Source organism: Drosophila nasuta, chromosome 2L, assembly GCF_023558535.2.
Source record: "Drosophila nasuta strain 15112-1781.00 chromosome 2L, ASM2355853v1, whole genome shotgun sequence".
Taxonomy (NCBI): Eukaryota; Metazoa; Arthropoda; class Insecta; order Diptera; family Drosophilidae; genus Drosophila; species Drosophila nasuta.
Window position 1 is genome coordinate 21,502,339 of NC_083455.1, and position 12,659 is coordinate 21,514,997.

Sequence of the window (12,659 nt, forward strand, 5' to 3'; positions counted from 1 at the left end):
CTCGTATAGAGTTTAATTTTCAAAAATCAATTATTTTGAAGGCGCATAAAATAACGTATTAAGAACTACACGAATATGGTCAACCAATTTGATATAAATTTAAGATTTTAACTACCTTTTACATTAACTTCTTTTTTTGCTAGTAAATTATACTACCCTTCTACCATTTGGGTAGCGGGTATAGCAAATTTGTTTGCATTCACATTTATTTAGTCAGAAAGCGGGAATGAATACACATATATATATACTTCATGTATATTTATGCTATGTATAATTATTTATACTTAAATTTGCCTAGCTATTGGCTTGTGGCGTTGTCGCTTTGCTGCTGTTGCTAGACTGCCGTTGTCTCTCGTAAACCTCACGCTGCAGCTCACGCAGATTCAGCTCCAGCGTCTCGACCACATCGAAATTCATGTCCTGGCGTGCCTGCTTAATGTAGCCCTTTATAATGTTGATTTGCTCGATGAGCGGATCATCTACACTGGATTTTGTGGTGGAAGCCTGTGGTGCTGACCAATTGTTCAACGATTGCAGATCCGACTGAAAAGAAAACATTGAAAAATTAGTTGATCAAGTTCCAGCTTGCTTCTTGCTTTTCCCTTCTCTACTCACTCCTTGGGCGAAGTTGCGATTCTCCATGCTGACTCCCACTTGGGTGGCAGCACCATAGCGCTCATAAGCCTCCATGGCCATGCGCTGCTCTGTAAGAATACGTTGTTCGGTTTCCATGCGTTTACGCTCTTGGATCTGCTTAATTAAGGCCTCATCCGGCAGAGGCGGCAGCGACAGCATGCGTTCTTTAATCATCTGCACACAGCTCAAGCGTATGGCCTTTTTCAACGCCTCCTCGCGGCTGCCTGGTTCCGAGTGGATTGTTAGAATGCGTTTGCTGCGCAAATCAATTGTTTCCGCGACCTGACCAATCTTGCCACGCAAGGCGCCCGCATCCGCAAGGGTAAATATAGATTCACCATCCAACAGACTGTTGATAATCTTCGCGTACATCTCCAAGTCTGGTGCAACTTGTTTTTGTAGCTGGCGAATCTCATCGTACACCTTCGCTAAAAGCGGACGGCAAGTGCGGCTCTCGTGCATGTCCTGACGCGTGTCCAGCAACCAGAGACAGTGCTGGCACAAGCGTATGGCGCGATCTTCGTGATGTTGGAGTTGCTGGAGTGGATCGCTGCGTGTCGAGGACAAGCTGGCCAATTGCACTATGGGAAAAACTGAGTATCAATAAATTGCAATTGTAGACAAAAGAACAAACTGCTTACTTGCATTCTCTAGCTGAAGAAAGCGTGAACAATCGTTGCACATAATTCCGCCACAGAGGCGACAATGATGCTGTCTGCGCGCAAAGTGAAAACTCTTGGCACAACTGGGACACAACTTGACGGAACTACCGTCGAGCCAAGGCACCGTTTGCTGTTCATGCTGCTTGCGCTGCACTGCATCCGTGGGCAAATCCTTGAGCAGACGATGCAGGCGTATGATCAGCTTATTCGTCTCACTGGCATAGCGTTCCAGCCGCGGGTTGCGTACCAATTCAAAGTACTCGAGATGCCTACGCTCAGCTCCAACGCTTTGCTTCGTCGGCTGGCTGTAGATGTTGTGACGACTCTTCGCATTGCTAGTTCTCGCTGCCGACGCATTGGACGCACTTGCCGCAGGCGAGGAAGCTGCAGCAGAAGCAGGTGCAACACGTTCCCTCTCGTCATCAAAGTTATTAAGTATCTTCTTTTTGGCTTTGGAGAAGATATCTTTAAAGACGGATTTTAAGGCATCTTCCTCCTCGGCATGCTGGCGGGCGAAGTGTTCGGTTAGGTAGTCAATGGACTTCAAGTCTGCACGGCACATGGGACACAGGAAACCCTCCAGTATCTCATCATTGGACGCGCTAGGTTCCTCATCGCTATCGAAGGGATTGGTACCCGACATCTTGTCCAGCAGTTTTTGCTAATACTATCTTTGGTGGGTGTATTTGTTGTTATGTGCTGCGCGATGACGTCAGCTTGGACTTAGCCATGGAATGGGGTTTATTGTGCTATCTGTTTGATTTTCATTTAATTTTTGAATAAAACTCTCCCAAATATGCCTCCCACTTGCAAAGAGATAAAATAAATTGGTTGCCATTCACTTGCTAACGTCACTGTCAACTTAACAGACAGCCAGCTTAACTGCAACGAACTTAACAGCGTATTATTTAGCAGTGTTACTCCACACTGTTGTTAACAGCCATTCAATTTGCGCGCTTATAGCTGCTCTCTAACTATATTACTCTGCAGGTTCTGCGAAGACTATTAAAAATGAAAAGAAGCAAAACTAATCAAAAATATTTCTTAACAATCTCTTTAATAAATTTAAATTTAATTCGTAAAACAAAGTACAACTTAACAATAACTATTTGAACTCTTCATCCTCACTGAATTCTTCATCATCCGTTTTTTGCTTACGCGACTTCCTCTCCAATTCTTTCGCTAACAATTCCTTGAATGCCTCATATTCGGCCAACGTGACATGGCATATTTTGGTGGCAAACGCCTTCTCTGAAGTGTCTGTAATCTGATAGAGTCTGTTGTTGGTGGTCTTTTCATCGGGATCTGCTTTCAGAGCACGCGGCTTAAATAAACCCAAACGCAACAGGAAAGTGTGACGACAGCGTAGCTCATCGAAGGGCAACGACATGGCAGCTGACTTAACAATCTCCGGTACTTCAAGACGCATTACGTCAATCATATAGTTCAACTTTTGTTCCATGCTATGTTCCGATTGCGCCAATAAATCCGGGCAATTCATCAGAAGTTTCCACACATTTTTGTTCGTTGAAACGCGACTCTTCAGATAGGCGTTTAGAGTGCGCAATTCGTGTGCATTATTGACATCAAGTAACTCCGGATATTTTGTCAACAGCAGATGCAACAAATGCTCACCAAACTGACAACTGCGCCAGATCTCCAAACTCTCAATGATGCGCTGTGGGGTTCGTTTCAGCACTGCGGGATTGCCGGTAACAATGCGTAGAAAGTTGACTGTCTGTAGTCCATGATTTTGAAATGTTGCATGGGCACGATGCCACACATCTGCCGTGTAAATGGACAGAGTGGGCTCCAATTTGATGGCTTCATCGATATGCTCCTGCTCCAGTTGCAGTAGCTTAGGCGCTGTGGCTTTTGCTGCGAACTGGCGGACTGATGTCCATTTCAACTCCTTTGATCTCACTTGTTGCTGTTTTAATGCATTCGTTGTGGGTAATATTATTTTCTTCCACATGCTTAACAATGTACTTCCTCAACTCTTCCGTAAACAAAAATTGGTTTACAGCTGCTCCAGCTATCGATGACTCTGAAACTATCGATGTACATTTCATCACAAGTTGACCCGCACACAACTTCTTTAAACTGACTTGTTGCTGCTGATTTAACATTTCTGTCGTGTATAATTATTCTTGGTTTACACATATCTAAAATTATGTGATAGTTGACAAAAAGAATTAACAGCTGTTGGCTTTCCGATATTTTTCTGAATTCAAGTGCGCTCACGTTGCAATCAATGTTGGCTCTCAAAATATCGATGTGCGTATATATCGAAATTTCCCCATCACTCATCAAAATCGCCGCGTTTGTTTATTACACTGTAATTTGTTTACATCAGCATGACCAAGAGCAAAAAACAACTGCGCGAGCAACACGCGGCCCGCGAAGCTGCTGAAGCGAACACAGCGAGGCTAGAAACATGCAATGATGCGTACACGAGCGGTGCATTCCATTACCTGCGTTTCTTGGTCCATCTGCTAGCAGCGGCACAATTCTCGTATGGCATTTACTACTATTTATTCAAATTGTATTGGCCGAAGGGTCTGCACGAGGAAGAGGAGCTAAAGACGCGATGGGGCGGCAAGTTCAAGTACCTAACATTCCTCGATGTCGTCCTACAGGCAATATATCACACCGTGGCCCTTTTAAATGATCTCTTTGGCGACAACTCAGTCACCGGTGTGTCCAAATCGTTGTTGAGACGATTGCGAGATTACTTCTTTGCCACGTTTGCATTCCCTATAGCGCACAATGTGGCCACCTCATTTTGGGTCATCTATTTGTGGGATCGAGAGCTCATCTTTCCTGCTGAACTCGATGCCATTTTTCCCAGGTAAAGTGTCGTAACAAATTCTATTGTTTATTTTATTATACAAACACTGAACTTTGCAGTTGGCTGAATCACGTGGTTCACACGAATGTTGCCCTTTTGGCCATCATGGATTTGTTCACCTGCTTCCGTCACTACCCAAGCCGTTTGGCTGGTGTCACTGGCAACGCCGCGTTCATGATTCTTTACGTTATCTGGGTGCATATCGTTAAATACTTCAGCGGAGTTTGGGTTTATCCACTTTTAGAGGTTCTGTCAATGCCCCTGCGTTTTGTAATGTTTGGTGGCTTGGTAGGATTAAGTTTGGTATGCTATTTCGTCGGCGAATTCATCAACAATATTGTGTGGGCACCGGAGTTTAAGCTTCTGCAACAGAAAAAGGTTAAACAGGGTTAAGAAAAAAACGATTGACTCCTTTTACAAGAAAACAAAGTAGAGATTTGCATATTGTCGTGTTTGTTGTTGTTCCCAAAGATACTCAGTTATTTGTAAATCAGGAGATTAACTTAAGCAGACAGTTTTAGTAAAATTCATATTCTGTAAAATAAAGTCTTTAAATGTTGATGTTTATTTAAATATTGCGCCCAATGCTAATGCATTTGTTATCGATTAGTCGATTGTCGATCAGCAGTGCAATAGAAAATTGTTTTGGCAGCTGCTGCAAATACGGTGAAAACAATTTGGAAAATTTTCGCATAATTTTTTGTACATTAAACGAAAAAATATTACGCGCTGCTAAGCAAGAAAAAGATGAATGGCAGAGTGTAATAATTAATCGCATTCAGTTTGCGGGATGCAGATTTTTCACCAATTTCTTCCCATTTTGTGGCATAAACATTGTCAACTCTGGCGACGGCAAGGCGAATGAGAAGAAAATTGGCTAAACAGCAAGCGCCGTGTTGAACACAATGGAATTGTGTTAACCGTTAAACGCACATGTAAGTTGAAAATCGGCATAATCAAAGGAAAAAATGCTTGAGCTGTGCAGATATTTGTTAATAATTGAAAACTGTGTGCAATACAGTTTTCCCTAAAACAGGCTTTTTGTTTGTTGCTGGTTTTGCTGTGGGTGCGTGTGTGTGTGTGTGTGCGTTTGCGCGTGCAAGTGCAAGCGAGATAGCATTACTTGCATTTGTGTTGGTGTTGTGTTTGGACTGCCAACTTGTTTATGGCAGCGTTTCACAGCTGTTTCACAGTTGCAAGTGCACAGCACACAGCCACAGTTTTGCATGCCATTGGGAGTCTACTAGTGATGATGATAATAAATGAGAAATGTGCGCAGTAAATATTCAAATGGTGATTGTGTATTTTCTTCTACAGAAAAATGCCAGTCGCGTCGCCAAGCTAACTAGCCGTACTCGCTCGTACCCTCATCAACAGAGGCCGCCAGCCTTGCATCTTGCCCCCATTTCACGTATCTTTCGCTCGTCTCGCTCTTCAATTGCATCATTCGCCCGGCATTTGTTCACGGAAGGCCGGGCAGCAAAGCAACGATGCCCATGAGTGATGTGGCCGCCGCTTTAAACTACACAGAACAGTCGAACAACGCTGCCACAAAGCACGCCAAGACGTCAGTAGGAGCAAATGCAGCAGCCATGACCAACTCTTCCAAGTCGGATGTGATTGTGAGCAGTGCCGCCGCTGCCGCTTCCCAGCTGGGCAGTATGCTGTCTCCAACATCCAGCCTGTCGTTGGCCGCTCTTCAAGGTCAGAAGTGGCAACAGGTCTTTGATCTGGACAAGATGATTAAGCAGTTGCGTGCCGCTGAAAAGACACAGCTACGTGGTGGTGGAGGCGGGACCCGTGCCGTGTTGCAGGTGCAGCGTTTAAATGCCGCCGACATGGGTTACTATGACATGGTGCCAAAGCAAGCAGCGCGCGACATTGTGGTGTGTAATGCCTGCAATGGCAGCTACACCAAGGCCGGTTTCAACAATCACATTGCACTGCAGCATCCCAGCATTTGGGATGCGGTGCCCAACAAACTCAACACGACGGAGACGACGTCGACGACTTCAACATCACGTTCCTCTCAAGCCGCAACGCTGGCGGAGCAAAACAGTCAGGATGGTGTGCGTGACCCGGCGGAATTGTTAGGTTCACCCACAGACACATTGTCGGCCACGATGTCCAGTTGTTCGAATGGATCAAGCAGCTCTCTGGCTGCCATCAATAATAATGCAACACATGTGTCGAGCAGCTCGGCAACTTCGTCGTCAACGTCCTCATCGCGTCACAAAAGCAGCAGCAGCAAGAGTAGCAGTTCCTCCAACAAGACGAGCAGCAGCAGCACAAGTCGTTCGCGTTCCAAGTCATCCAAAAATCGCCATCACTCCGAGTTGCATCACAAAGTAGCAGCAGGTGGTGGCTCCAAGAAGAGCGCCAGTGCCATAGCAGCAACAGTTGCAGCAGCTGCCGCGCCGCCTGTGGCTGTCAAGGATGATGTGGCCGCAACAGGCGCAACTGCAGCCATTACGGTGTTTTCCTCTTCCTCCTCAAATTCATCCTGCTCGCTGCCCACAACGCCCGCTGCAGTTGCTATCGCCGCCAGCAATGGCAACGAGAATGCCAACAACAGTAACTACTCGCCTGCTCCCAGTTTGCTGGAGGAGACGCAGCCAAGCAAAAAGAAGGTTAGTTGCAAATCCGTACATTACAAATCCTATGCTAACTTTTTTCGCAATTCTCTCTTAGCTGAAAGCTGCCGGAGAAGCAGCTGCAACGCATCACCGCAGCAACAAACCCGCCAAGGAGAAACAGCAGGCACCGCTTTACGAACAGCAGCATCAGCACCAGTTGAGTGAACTGGATCAGGCCGTGTCCTCGATAACAGGACACGAGGAGCAGCAGCAGCAGCAACAGCCACGCCAGCATCAAGTGGATCTCTCGGCAGTCGCTGAGGAACCGCTGCCCATGCACAACACCTCCGATGACAACTCGATATCGCTGACACTGGACGAAATGCTCGACAGCAAGTTCATCAACGAGATTCTTAACACCGTGGAGTCGGATATACCATTCGATGAGAGCGCATTGGACACCTCACAGTCGCATTCACAGCCACAGCAGCAGCATCAAGCGGCGCAGCAGCAACACCAACTCCAGGAGCAAAATGCGCCGGCTACAAAACGTTTGCGTTACGATGACGGCACCATTAATGCGGATCCCAACGAATATGCCACAGCGTTGTATCAACAGCAGCAGCAACAGCAAGTATTTGGAGAGGATTCGCAACACGAGCAGGAGCCACAGTTAACAGCCATAAATGCGATGCAGCTGCAGCAATTGATCTACCAGCAGCAACAGATGCTCGAAGCAGATCAACAACAACAGCAGCAACATCATCAGCAGCAACATCAACTGAAGCAGGAACTCAACGAAGAGGCAACAGCACAATTTAGTGTTTATGATGTGCCCTCGTTGACGGATGATGCTGAAGTGACGACAGCAGAGGTGAACGCAGCAGGCGGAGGAGCAACGACGACGACGGGAGATGAGCATATGATGCTGCCAAGTATTATTTATGAGATTACGGACAATAATCAGGTGTCGGTGCTGGATCAACAGAGTCAGCAGCAGGTGATTGCCGAGTTTCTCACCCAGGCGGGTTACGACAATGTCGATGTGAATGTCCTCACAACAACAACTGGAACGACAGCTGGAGCGGTAGCTGCAACGGATGCCAATCATTTCAATGATGAACTAAGCGATTTTGACTTTACGAAACTGGAGACTGTTAGCGCGGCGGAAGCCAACAACAACCATACAAAGACTGTCAAGCTGGAAGCCCAGCCTCAACCACAACCAGCCACCAACAACAACACAACCTACAATAGCTACGAGAGTGAACCTATAGCGCAACCACATCGCCAACTGGTCAATGCCAAATATCACGAGGATGCTGCCACCTACTTTAATATGACACTCTATGCGGGACCGCCACGTCCGCTGGCCATGAACACATTTGGCCTGGTCAAGTTGCCCAACGGCATGGGCGCCACCCTGCGCAAGAATCTGCTGATGACGCGCAAAGCGAATCATGGCCTGCTCTCGCTCAATGGCACCAATGGCAATGGCATTGTGGGCACCCTAGCTCGTCCACCGCCACCGCCGCCGCCGTCGTCGTCACACGCTGGCCACTGCAATGGCTCCAGTAATCCAACAACAGCTGCCCAACAGATGCTGATGCTGCCACGTAATCCTGCCCAGGGCAAAACGATATATGCACAGAAATGCAGCATCATTGCGCAAGAGCGTCTGAGATGTAACAAACGCACGCTGCTGAGTCGCCTGACGAATAACAGCAATAGCTTGACGGTGAAACGACTCAATGATCTGCTTGCTGGAAAGTTAAAGCCAGAAAAGTTGGAGCACAATGATGCCAGCGATCAGCAGCAGCTGTTGGAGCAACTGCAACAGCAGGAGCAGCACAAGCGCATGCACAGTTTCTATGAAAAGAGACGCAAATTGCTGGCCTCACGACCACAACGTCACTCCCCGGTTGGCAGCAGCAGCAACAGCAACGGCGGTCATAGCCATGGTCGACCATTGATGCGACAGCGTCCGCTGCACTTGCCACTGCAGTTGCAAAGTGGCGTCGGCGTCGCTGTCAATCCTATGGGCAATGCGAGTCCACAGCATCAGCTGCTCAAGAAACAATTGCTGCGCACGCTCTCCGATAACAGCAACATTTGCAGTGGCGGAGGTAGTGCAGCCATTAGTGTTACAGCAGGCAATGGGAGCAGCGTCAACAACAACAACAATCCATGGAAGAGCAACAGTTCCACGCCGGGCAGCAGCTCGGCGAGCAGCGACTTAATGCGTGTGTTTGTCTGAATGGAAGGAGAAAGCTAAGCAAGCAAACAAATGATTATAATTACGATTAGTACTATGATTACGATTAATTCTTAATGTTTACGTAGCGCTATTGTTTTATTTTTTATTTAATTTGGGAAAATTGTATTTAGCAATTTGTTGTGTTTTAATTCAATTAATTTCATTTTTTTTTTAAATGATAATTATTGTAGTTTTGGTAACAAACAACAACTTCGATTGTAGATTTTCGGTTAGTCTAATGCAATAGTTTTAATTTTAATTAATTTCGATGTTAAGTTAAAGCAGCATTATGATAATAATCCCCCTCCCTTTAATTTATACCGTATAAAAGATTTAAATATAATATACATAATATAAATATCGATATAAAAAAGCATTTTAGTTATGTTGGGGAAATATAATTAGAAATTAATAACTTCGGACATGAAAGCACATGACAAACTCTCATAAATAATACTATTTATTATATTAAATAAAATCAAAATTACTAAAAAGTACATATAAAACGAGGTAAAAGAGTTAATGTGGTGTTTTTTACTGTTGTGATTATTCTCGTTTTTGTTATTATATTTACTTTGTTTTAATTTGCTGATGTAATTGTTAAAGTTTGTTTTGTAAACACTTCTCGAATTTTGTTTTGGTTTGAATAACCGCCGATAACTCTGGTCAATTAACCAACCACCACTAATGAGCAATCGTCATCGAACGATAACGATAAGTAACTGAGGACAGAGCCGGTGAATTGTTTTTGCTGGCAGCAAATTTTGTTTATGTGCAATATTTATAAATTTTTAAAACTGCAATAACCCGGTAAGCATGAGTAAAAGTGATTTGAGTCACAATGATTGCCATTCCCTATTGGTGGCACCATGATTTTATTGATTTTTACTGTTTTCTCGACTGGTTTGGATATTTTAAGGTTTTCTTGTTCCTAATCTTTGCTAAACCAGATGAACGTCTCATGTGTACACATTATGCTGCTGCTGCTACTGTGTAGCCAGCAAGCAACTGCCACACTCTCGCCAGATAGCAAATCAAAGTCGAAGCACAAAGAATCCAAGTTCTTACGTGGTCCACAAGACAGCGATGTGTTTGATTTGGACTTAGTGTCATCAGAGCCGCTGCCGAAGGACATTCTTATGCATCACGATGCCTACTATAAGGACACTGCGTTGCGACATTTCAATGGCACCACACTAGGCTATGTAACGCCGGTGAGCATGAACAAGATTATCCCCTTCAAAACATTGACTAATTGATAAATTTACAGTGGAACTCACATGGCTATGATGTGGCCAAGATCTTTGCCAAAAAGTTTGACATCATCTCACCCGTCTGGCTACAAATTGTGAAGCAGGGCAACGAGTATGCCGTGGCCGGCACACACGACATCGACGCGGGTTGGCTGACAGATGTGCGACGCAAAGGAAAGGTACAACAACAACCACAGATGCGCACAGTGAAAGGTTTCCAATGAGTTTCTGGTTTCCCACAGTTGTTTGACTATGCTCAATCTTTTGCAGTGTTTCCTCGTATTATCTTCGATCATTTCACTGACCGCGACATTAAACTACTGCTGAGCGATGCGAAGGAGCGCACTAAACTGAATGAGCTTCTCATCAAGACGTGCAAGCAGCATGGTTTTGATGGTTTGGTGTTGGAGGTTTGGTCGCAGCTAGCTGGTCGCATAGACGACCAAATCCTTTTTACATTGGTGCTGCAAATGGGTAAACCAATTTAATATGAATTGCAATTAAATGCTAATTTCTCGTTTTTAGTCAAAGAGCTGCAGAAGCAGCAGTTGCGTCTCATCCTGGTGATTCCGCCGCAGCGCAAGGACACTCCAAACTTGTTTGGCGAGAAGCACATGGACAGGCTGTACAAGCATGTTTACGCCTTCTCCCTGATGACCTATGATTTCTCCAGTGTGCAGCGCCCTGGCGCCAATGCGCCGCTCTATTGGGTGCGCAAAGCTGTGGAGCATATGACGCCAAATGGCTGCCACGACATCGAGACGAAGCGTTCCAAAATACTTCTGGGCTTGAATATGTATGGCAATGATTATACACCTGATGGTGGCGGTCCCATCACTTTTGGCCAATATTTGGAGTTGGTCCGGCATGTGAAGAAGCATTTGACCTTTGACGAGCGCGACATTGAGAACTTCTTTGAGATCAAGTGAGAAAATTAATTACTTCTATGCCAAATTTTCTAGCTAATCATACATTTATTTCTCAGATCTGAAACTGGTCGTCATATTGTTTTCTATCCCACATTGCACTCAATAAATGAGCGCATTAAGCTGGCTAAAGAGCTGGGCACTGGCATCTCCATTTGGGAACTCGGACAAGGACTCAACTATTTTTACGATCTCTTTTAAACGAATATCATTCCAGTCACAAATACCAAATAAATAACAATTTTGATACGTCCTTTGTTTTTAAACTGCAGCAGCTGGTATATCGAAGGTACTCTATGAATTTTCGGTATATTATGATTGATTGATTTACACTCTATTGATATAAATTAAATACTATGACAGATTGCGAAGCCCCAATTAAATCAATAATTTTTATACATTCCTTTGTTTTTAAACAGTTTGCAGCAATCGTTACATCGATAGGCAACAGCTAAGCTCTCGCTAGCTTATTTCGATAGGCATTTGGATTCAATCAATTTGGACTCTCGGCTTTTATGATTAAATTAAAATCTATTGTGCATATACAAATTAAATAATGTAATAACATTTTCATTGATATTGTTTATTGTTAGACGTGGGATTGCCAAACGAGAAACTGGAAGGGTCACCCAGAGCTGCAGGATCTTCGGTGGGAGGAGACGGGTTTTTGAATTGTTCAGCCGATATTCTTGTGAACAATATGCCCACACCCTCAATGAGAGCGAGCAGCACTCCTCCAATGATTGCACTACCAGCCATCGCCGGTACACCATTCCTAGCTGCCAAGATGCCGCCCGTTGCCGCACCACTTATTATCGAGTTCCAGGGATCCTCCTTCTTGCGAAAATGTACAAGGGTACAATCGATAGTACTAAACATGCCACCCCACACCGCAAAGTTTCCGGCAATGACGGGTGAACGTGTCTTGATGGCCGTCAAACTGCCCAGCATTCGTCTGCTCATGCCCGATGGAGCGTTGCGGAAACCCTTAATGGCCTGAAAGACACCGCCACCAATACAGCCCATAGCGAAAGCGCCACCACAATCATCCACAATACGGTAGGGGCAAGGCTCACGTGTATATTCCTCCATCGTATGTCGTTATGTATGTATGTTTGTTATCTGCGAAAAACGCATGCCGTTAAAATTATGTAAAAGAAAACTCACAATTATTGTAAATGTCCTTGAATTATTTTACATACCACAACTATATACAAGCACAAATATTCGTTGGCTGACGAAATATTTGTGTAAACTTAAATAAATTCTTATTAATTACGACCAATGGGAGAGCAATTTGTTTTTCTTACGAAACAAACTTGCTGCGTGATTAACCAAAAGTGAGGTGCTGCTGCCCTGGCTTATCGAAATGGTTTACCAGCCCTGAGTTTACATTCGCGGTATCGCCAACTGATACAAATTTAATTATTTTTGTTTGTTAATATAATAACGTTACGCTATATTGCAAATATGGTATCACTTTAATTTAGAAGGTATC

At 44.7% G+C, this 12,659-nt stretch overlaps 6 protein-coding genes across 6 annotated transcripts; 3 read left to right on the forward strand and 3 right to left on the reverse strand.

Annotated features, from left to right (window-relative positions):
• Positions 1-175: 175 nt before the first annotated feature.
• LOC132798681 (rabenosyn-5) lies at positions 176-2,122 on the reverse strand. The gene is made up of 3 exons (XM_060810635.1): positions 1,278-2,122; positions 616-1,217; positions 176-543 (listed from the first exon to the last, which is right to left on the reverse strand). Exons 1-3 carry the CDS (start codon positions 1,939-1,941, stop codon positions 295-297), a joined length of 1,515 nt encoding a protein of 504 aa, XP_060666618.1. The 5' UTR covers positions 1,942-2,122; the 3' UTR covers positions 176-294.
• Positions 2,123-2,335: 213 nt separating this feature from the next.
• On the reverse strand, positions 2,336-3,329 carry LOC132798688 (transcription termination factor 4, mitochondrial). The gene has a single exon (XM_060810641.1). The coding sequence runs from the start codon at positions 3,271-3,273 to the stop codon at positions 2,404-2,406; it is 870 nt and encodes a 289-aa protein (XP_060666624.1). The 5' UTR covers positions 3,274-3,329; the 3' UTR covers positions 2,336-2,403.
• A 251-nt stretch (positions 3,330-3,580) lies between these two features.
• LOC132798689 (androgen-induced gene 1 protein) lies at positions 3,581-5,084 on the forward strand. Its single transcript, XM_060810643.1, has 2 exons — positions 3,581-4,149; positions 4,209-5,084. Exons 1-2 carry the CDS (start codon positions 3,656-3,658, stop codon positions 4,540-4,542), a joined length of 828 nt encoding a protein of 275 aa, XP_060666626.1. The 5' UTR covers positions 3,581-3,655; the 3' UTR covers positions 4,543-5,084.
• A 512-nt stretch (positions 5,085-5,596) lies between these two features.
• On the forward strand, positions 5,597-9,421 carry LOC132798678 (serine-rich adhesin for platelets). The gene is made up of 2 exons (XM_060810632.1): positions 5,597-6,779; positions 6,841-9,421. The coding sequence occupies exons 1-2, from the start codon at positions 5,640-5,642 to the stop codon at positions 8,980-8,982; spliced, it is 3,282 nt and encodes a 1,093-aa protein (XP_060666615.1). The 5' UTR covers positions 5,597-5,639; the 3' UTR covers positions 8,983-9,421.
• Positions 9,422-9,688: 267 nt separating this feature from the next.
• Positions 9,689-11,410, forward strand: LOC132798682 (chitinase domain-containing protein 1). Its single transcript, XM_060810636.1, has 6 exons — positions 9,689-9,792; positions 9,902-10,196; positions 10,253-10,448; positions 10,506-10,709; positions 10,761-11,160; positions 11,221-11,410. Exons 2-6 carry the CDS (start codon positions 9,933-9,935, stop codon positions 11,360-11,362), a joined length of 1,206 nt encoding a protein of 401 aa, XP_060666619.1. The 5' UTR covers positions 9,689-9,792; positions 9,902-9,932; the 3' UTR covers positions 11,363-11,410.
• A 127-nt stretch (positions 11,411-11,537) lies between these two features.
• Positions 11,538-12,515, reverse strand: LOC132798693 (mitochondrial import inner membrane translocase subunit Tim17-A). Its single transcript, XM_060810647.1, has 2 exons — positions 12,364-12,515; positions 11,538-12,283 (listed from the first exon to the last, which is right to left on the reverse strand). Exon 2 carries the CDS (start codon positions 12,251-12,253, stop codon positions 11,732-11,734), a length of 522 nt encoding a protein of 173 aa, XP_060666630.1. The 5' UTR covers positions 12,254-12,283; positions 12,364-12,515; the 3' UTR covers positions 11,538-11,731.
• Between the last annotated feature and the right edge of the window lie 144 nt (positions 12,516-12,659).

What these genes read in the sequence shown, in the direction of transcription:
- LOC132798681 (XM_060810635.1), bottom strand. Translation starts at nt 1,941, where the DNA reads ATGTCGGGTACCAATCCCTTCGATAGCGATGAGGAACCTAGCGCGTCC. An exon ending in TCTTCAGCTAGAGAATGCAA is followed by an intron (nt 1,218 to 1,277) that starts GTAAGCAGTTTG and finishes TTTTTCCCATAG; the next exon opens with TGCAATTGGCCAGCTTGTCC. An exon ending in ATCGCAACTTCGCCCAAGGA is followed by an intron (nt 544 to 615) that starts GTGAGTAGAGAA and finishes TTTTCTTTTCAG; the next exon opens with TCGGATCTGCAATCGTTGAA.
- LOC132798688 (XM_060810641.1), bottom strand. Translation starts at nt 3,273, where the DNA reads ATGTGGAAGAAAATAATATTACCCACAACGAATGCATTAAAACAGCAA.
- LOC132798689 (XM_060810643.1), top strand. Translation starts at nt 3,656, where the DNA reads ATGACCAAGAGCAAAAAACAACTGCGCGAGCAACACGCGGCCCGCGAA. An exon ending in CTCGATGCCATTTTTCCCAG is followed by an intron (nt 4,150 to 4,208) that starts GTAAAGTGTCGT and finishes TGAACTTTGCAG; the next exon opens with TTGGCTGAATCACGTGGTTC.
- LOC132798678 (XM_060810632.1), top strand. Translation starts at nt 5,640, where the DNA reads ATGCCCATGAGTGATGTGGCCGCCGCTTTAAACTACACAGAACAGTCG. An exon ending in CGCAGCCAAGCAAAAAGAAG is followed by an intron (nt 6,780 to 6,840) that starts GTTAGTTGCAAA and finishes ATTCTCTCTTAG; the next exon opens with CTGAAAGCTGCCGGAGAAGC.
- LOC132798682 (XM_060810636.1), top strand. Translation starts at nt 9,933, where the DNA reads ATGAACGTCTCATGTGTACACATTATGCTGCTGCTGCTACTGTGTAGC. An exon ending in ACAGATGCGCACAGTGAAAG is followed by an intron (nt 10,449 to 10,505) that starts GTTTCCAATGAG and finishes AATCTTTTGCAG; the next exon opens with TGTTTCCTCGTATTATCTTC. An exon ending in GAGAACTTCTTTGAGATCAA is followed by an intron (nt 11,161 to 11,220) that starts GTGAGAAAATTA and finishes TTTATTTCTCAG; the next exon opens with ATCTGAAACTGGTCGTCATA.
- LOC132798693 (XM_060810647.1), bottom strand. Translation starts at nt 12,253, where the DNA reads ATGGAGGAATATACACGTGAGCCTTGCCCCTACCGTATTGTGGATGAT.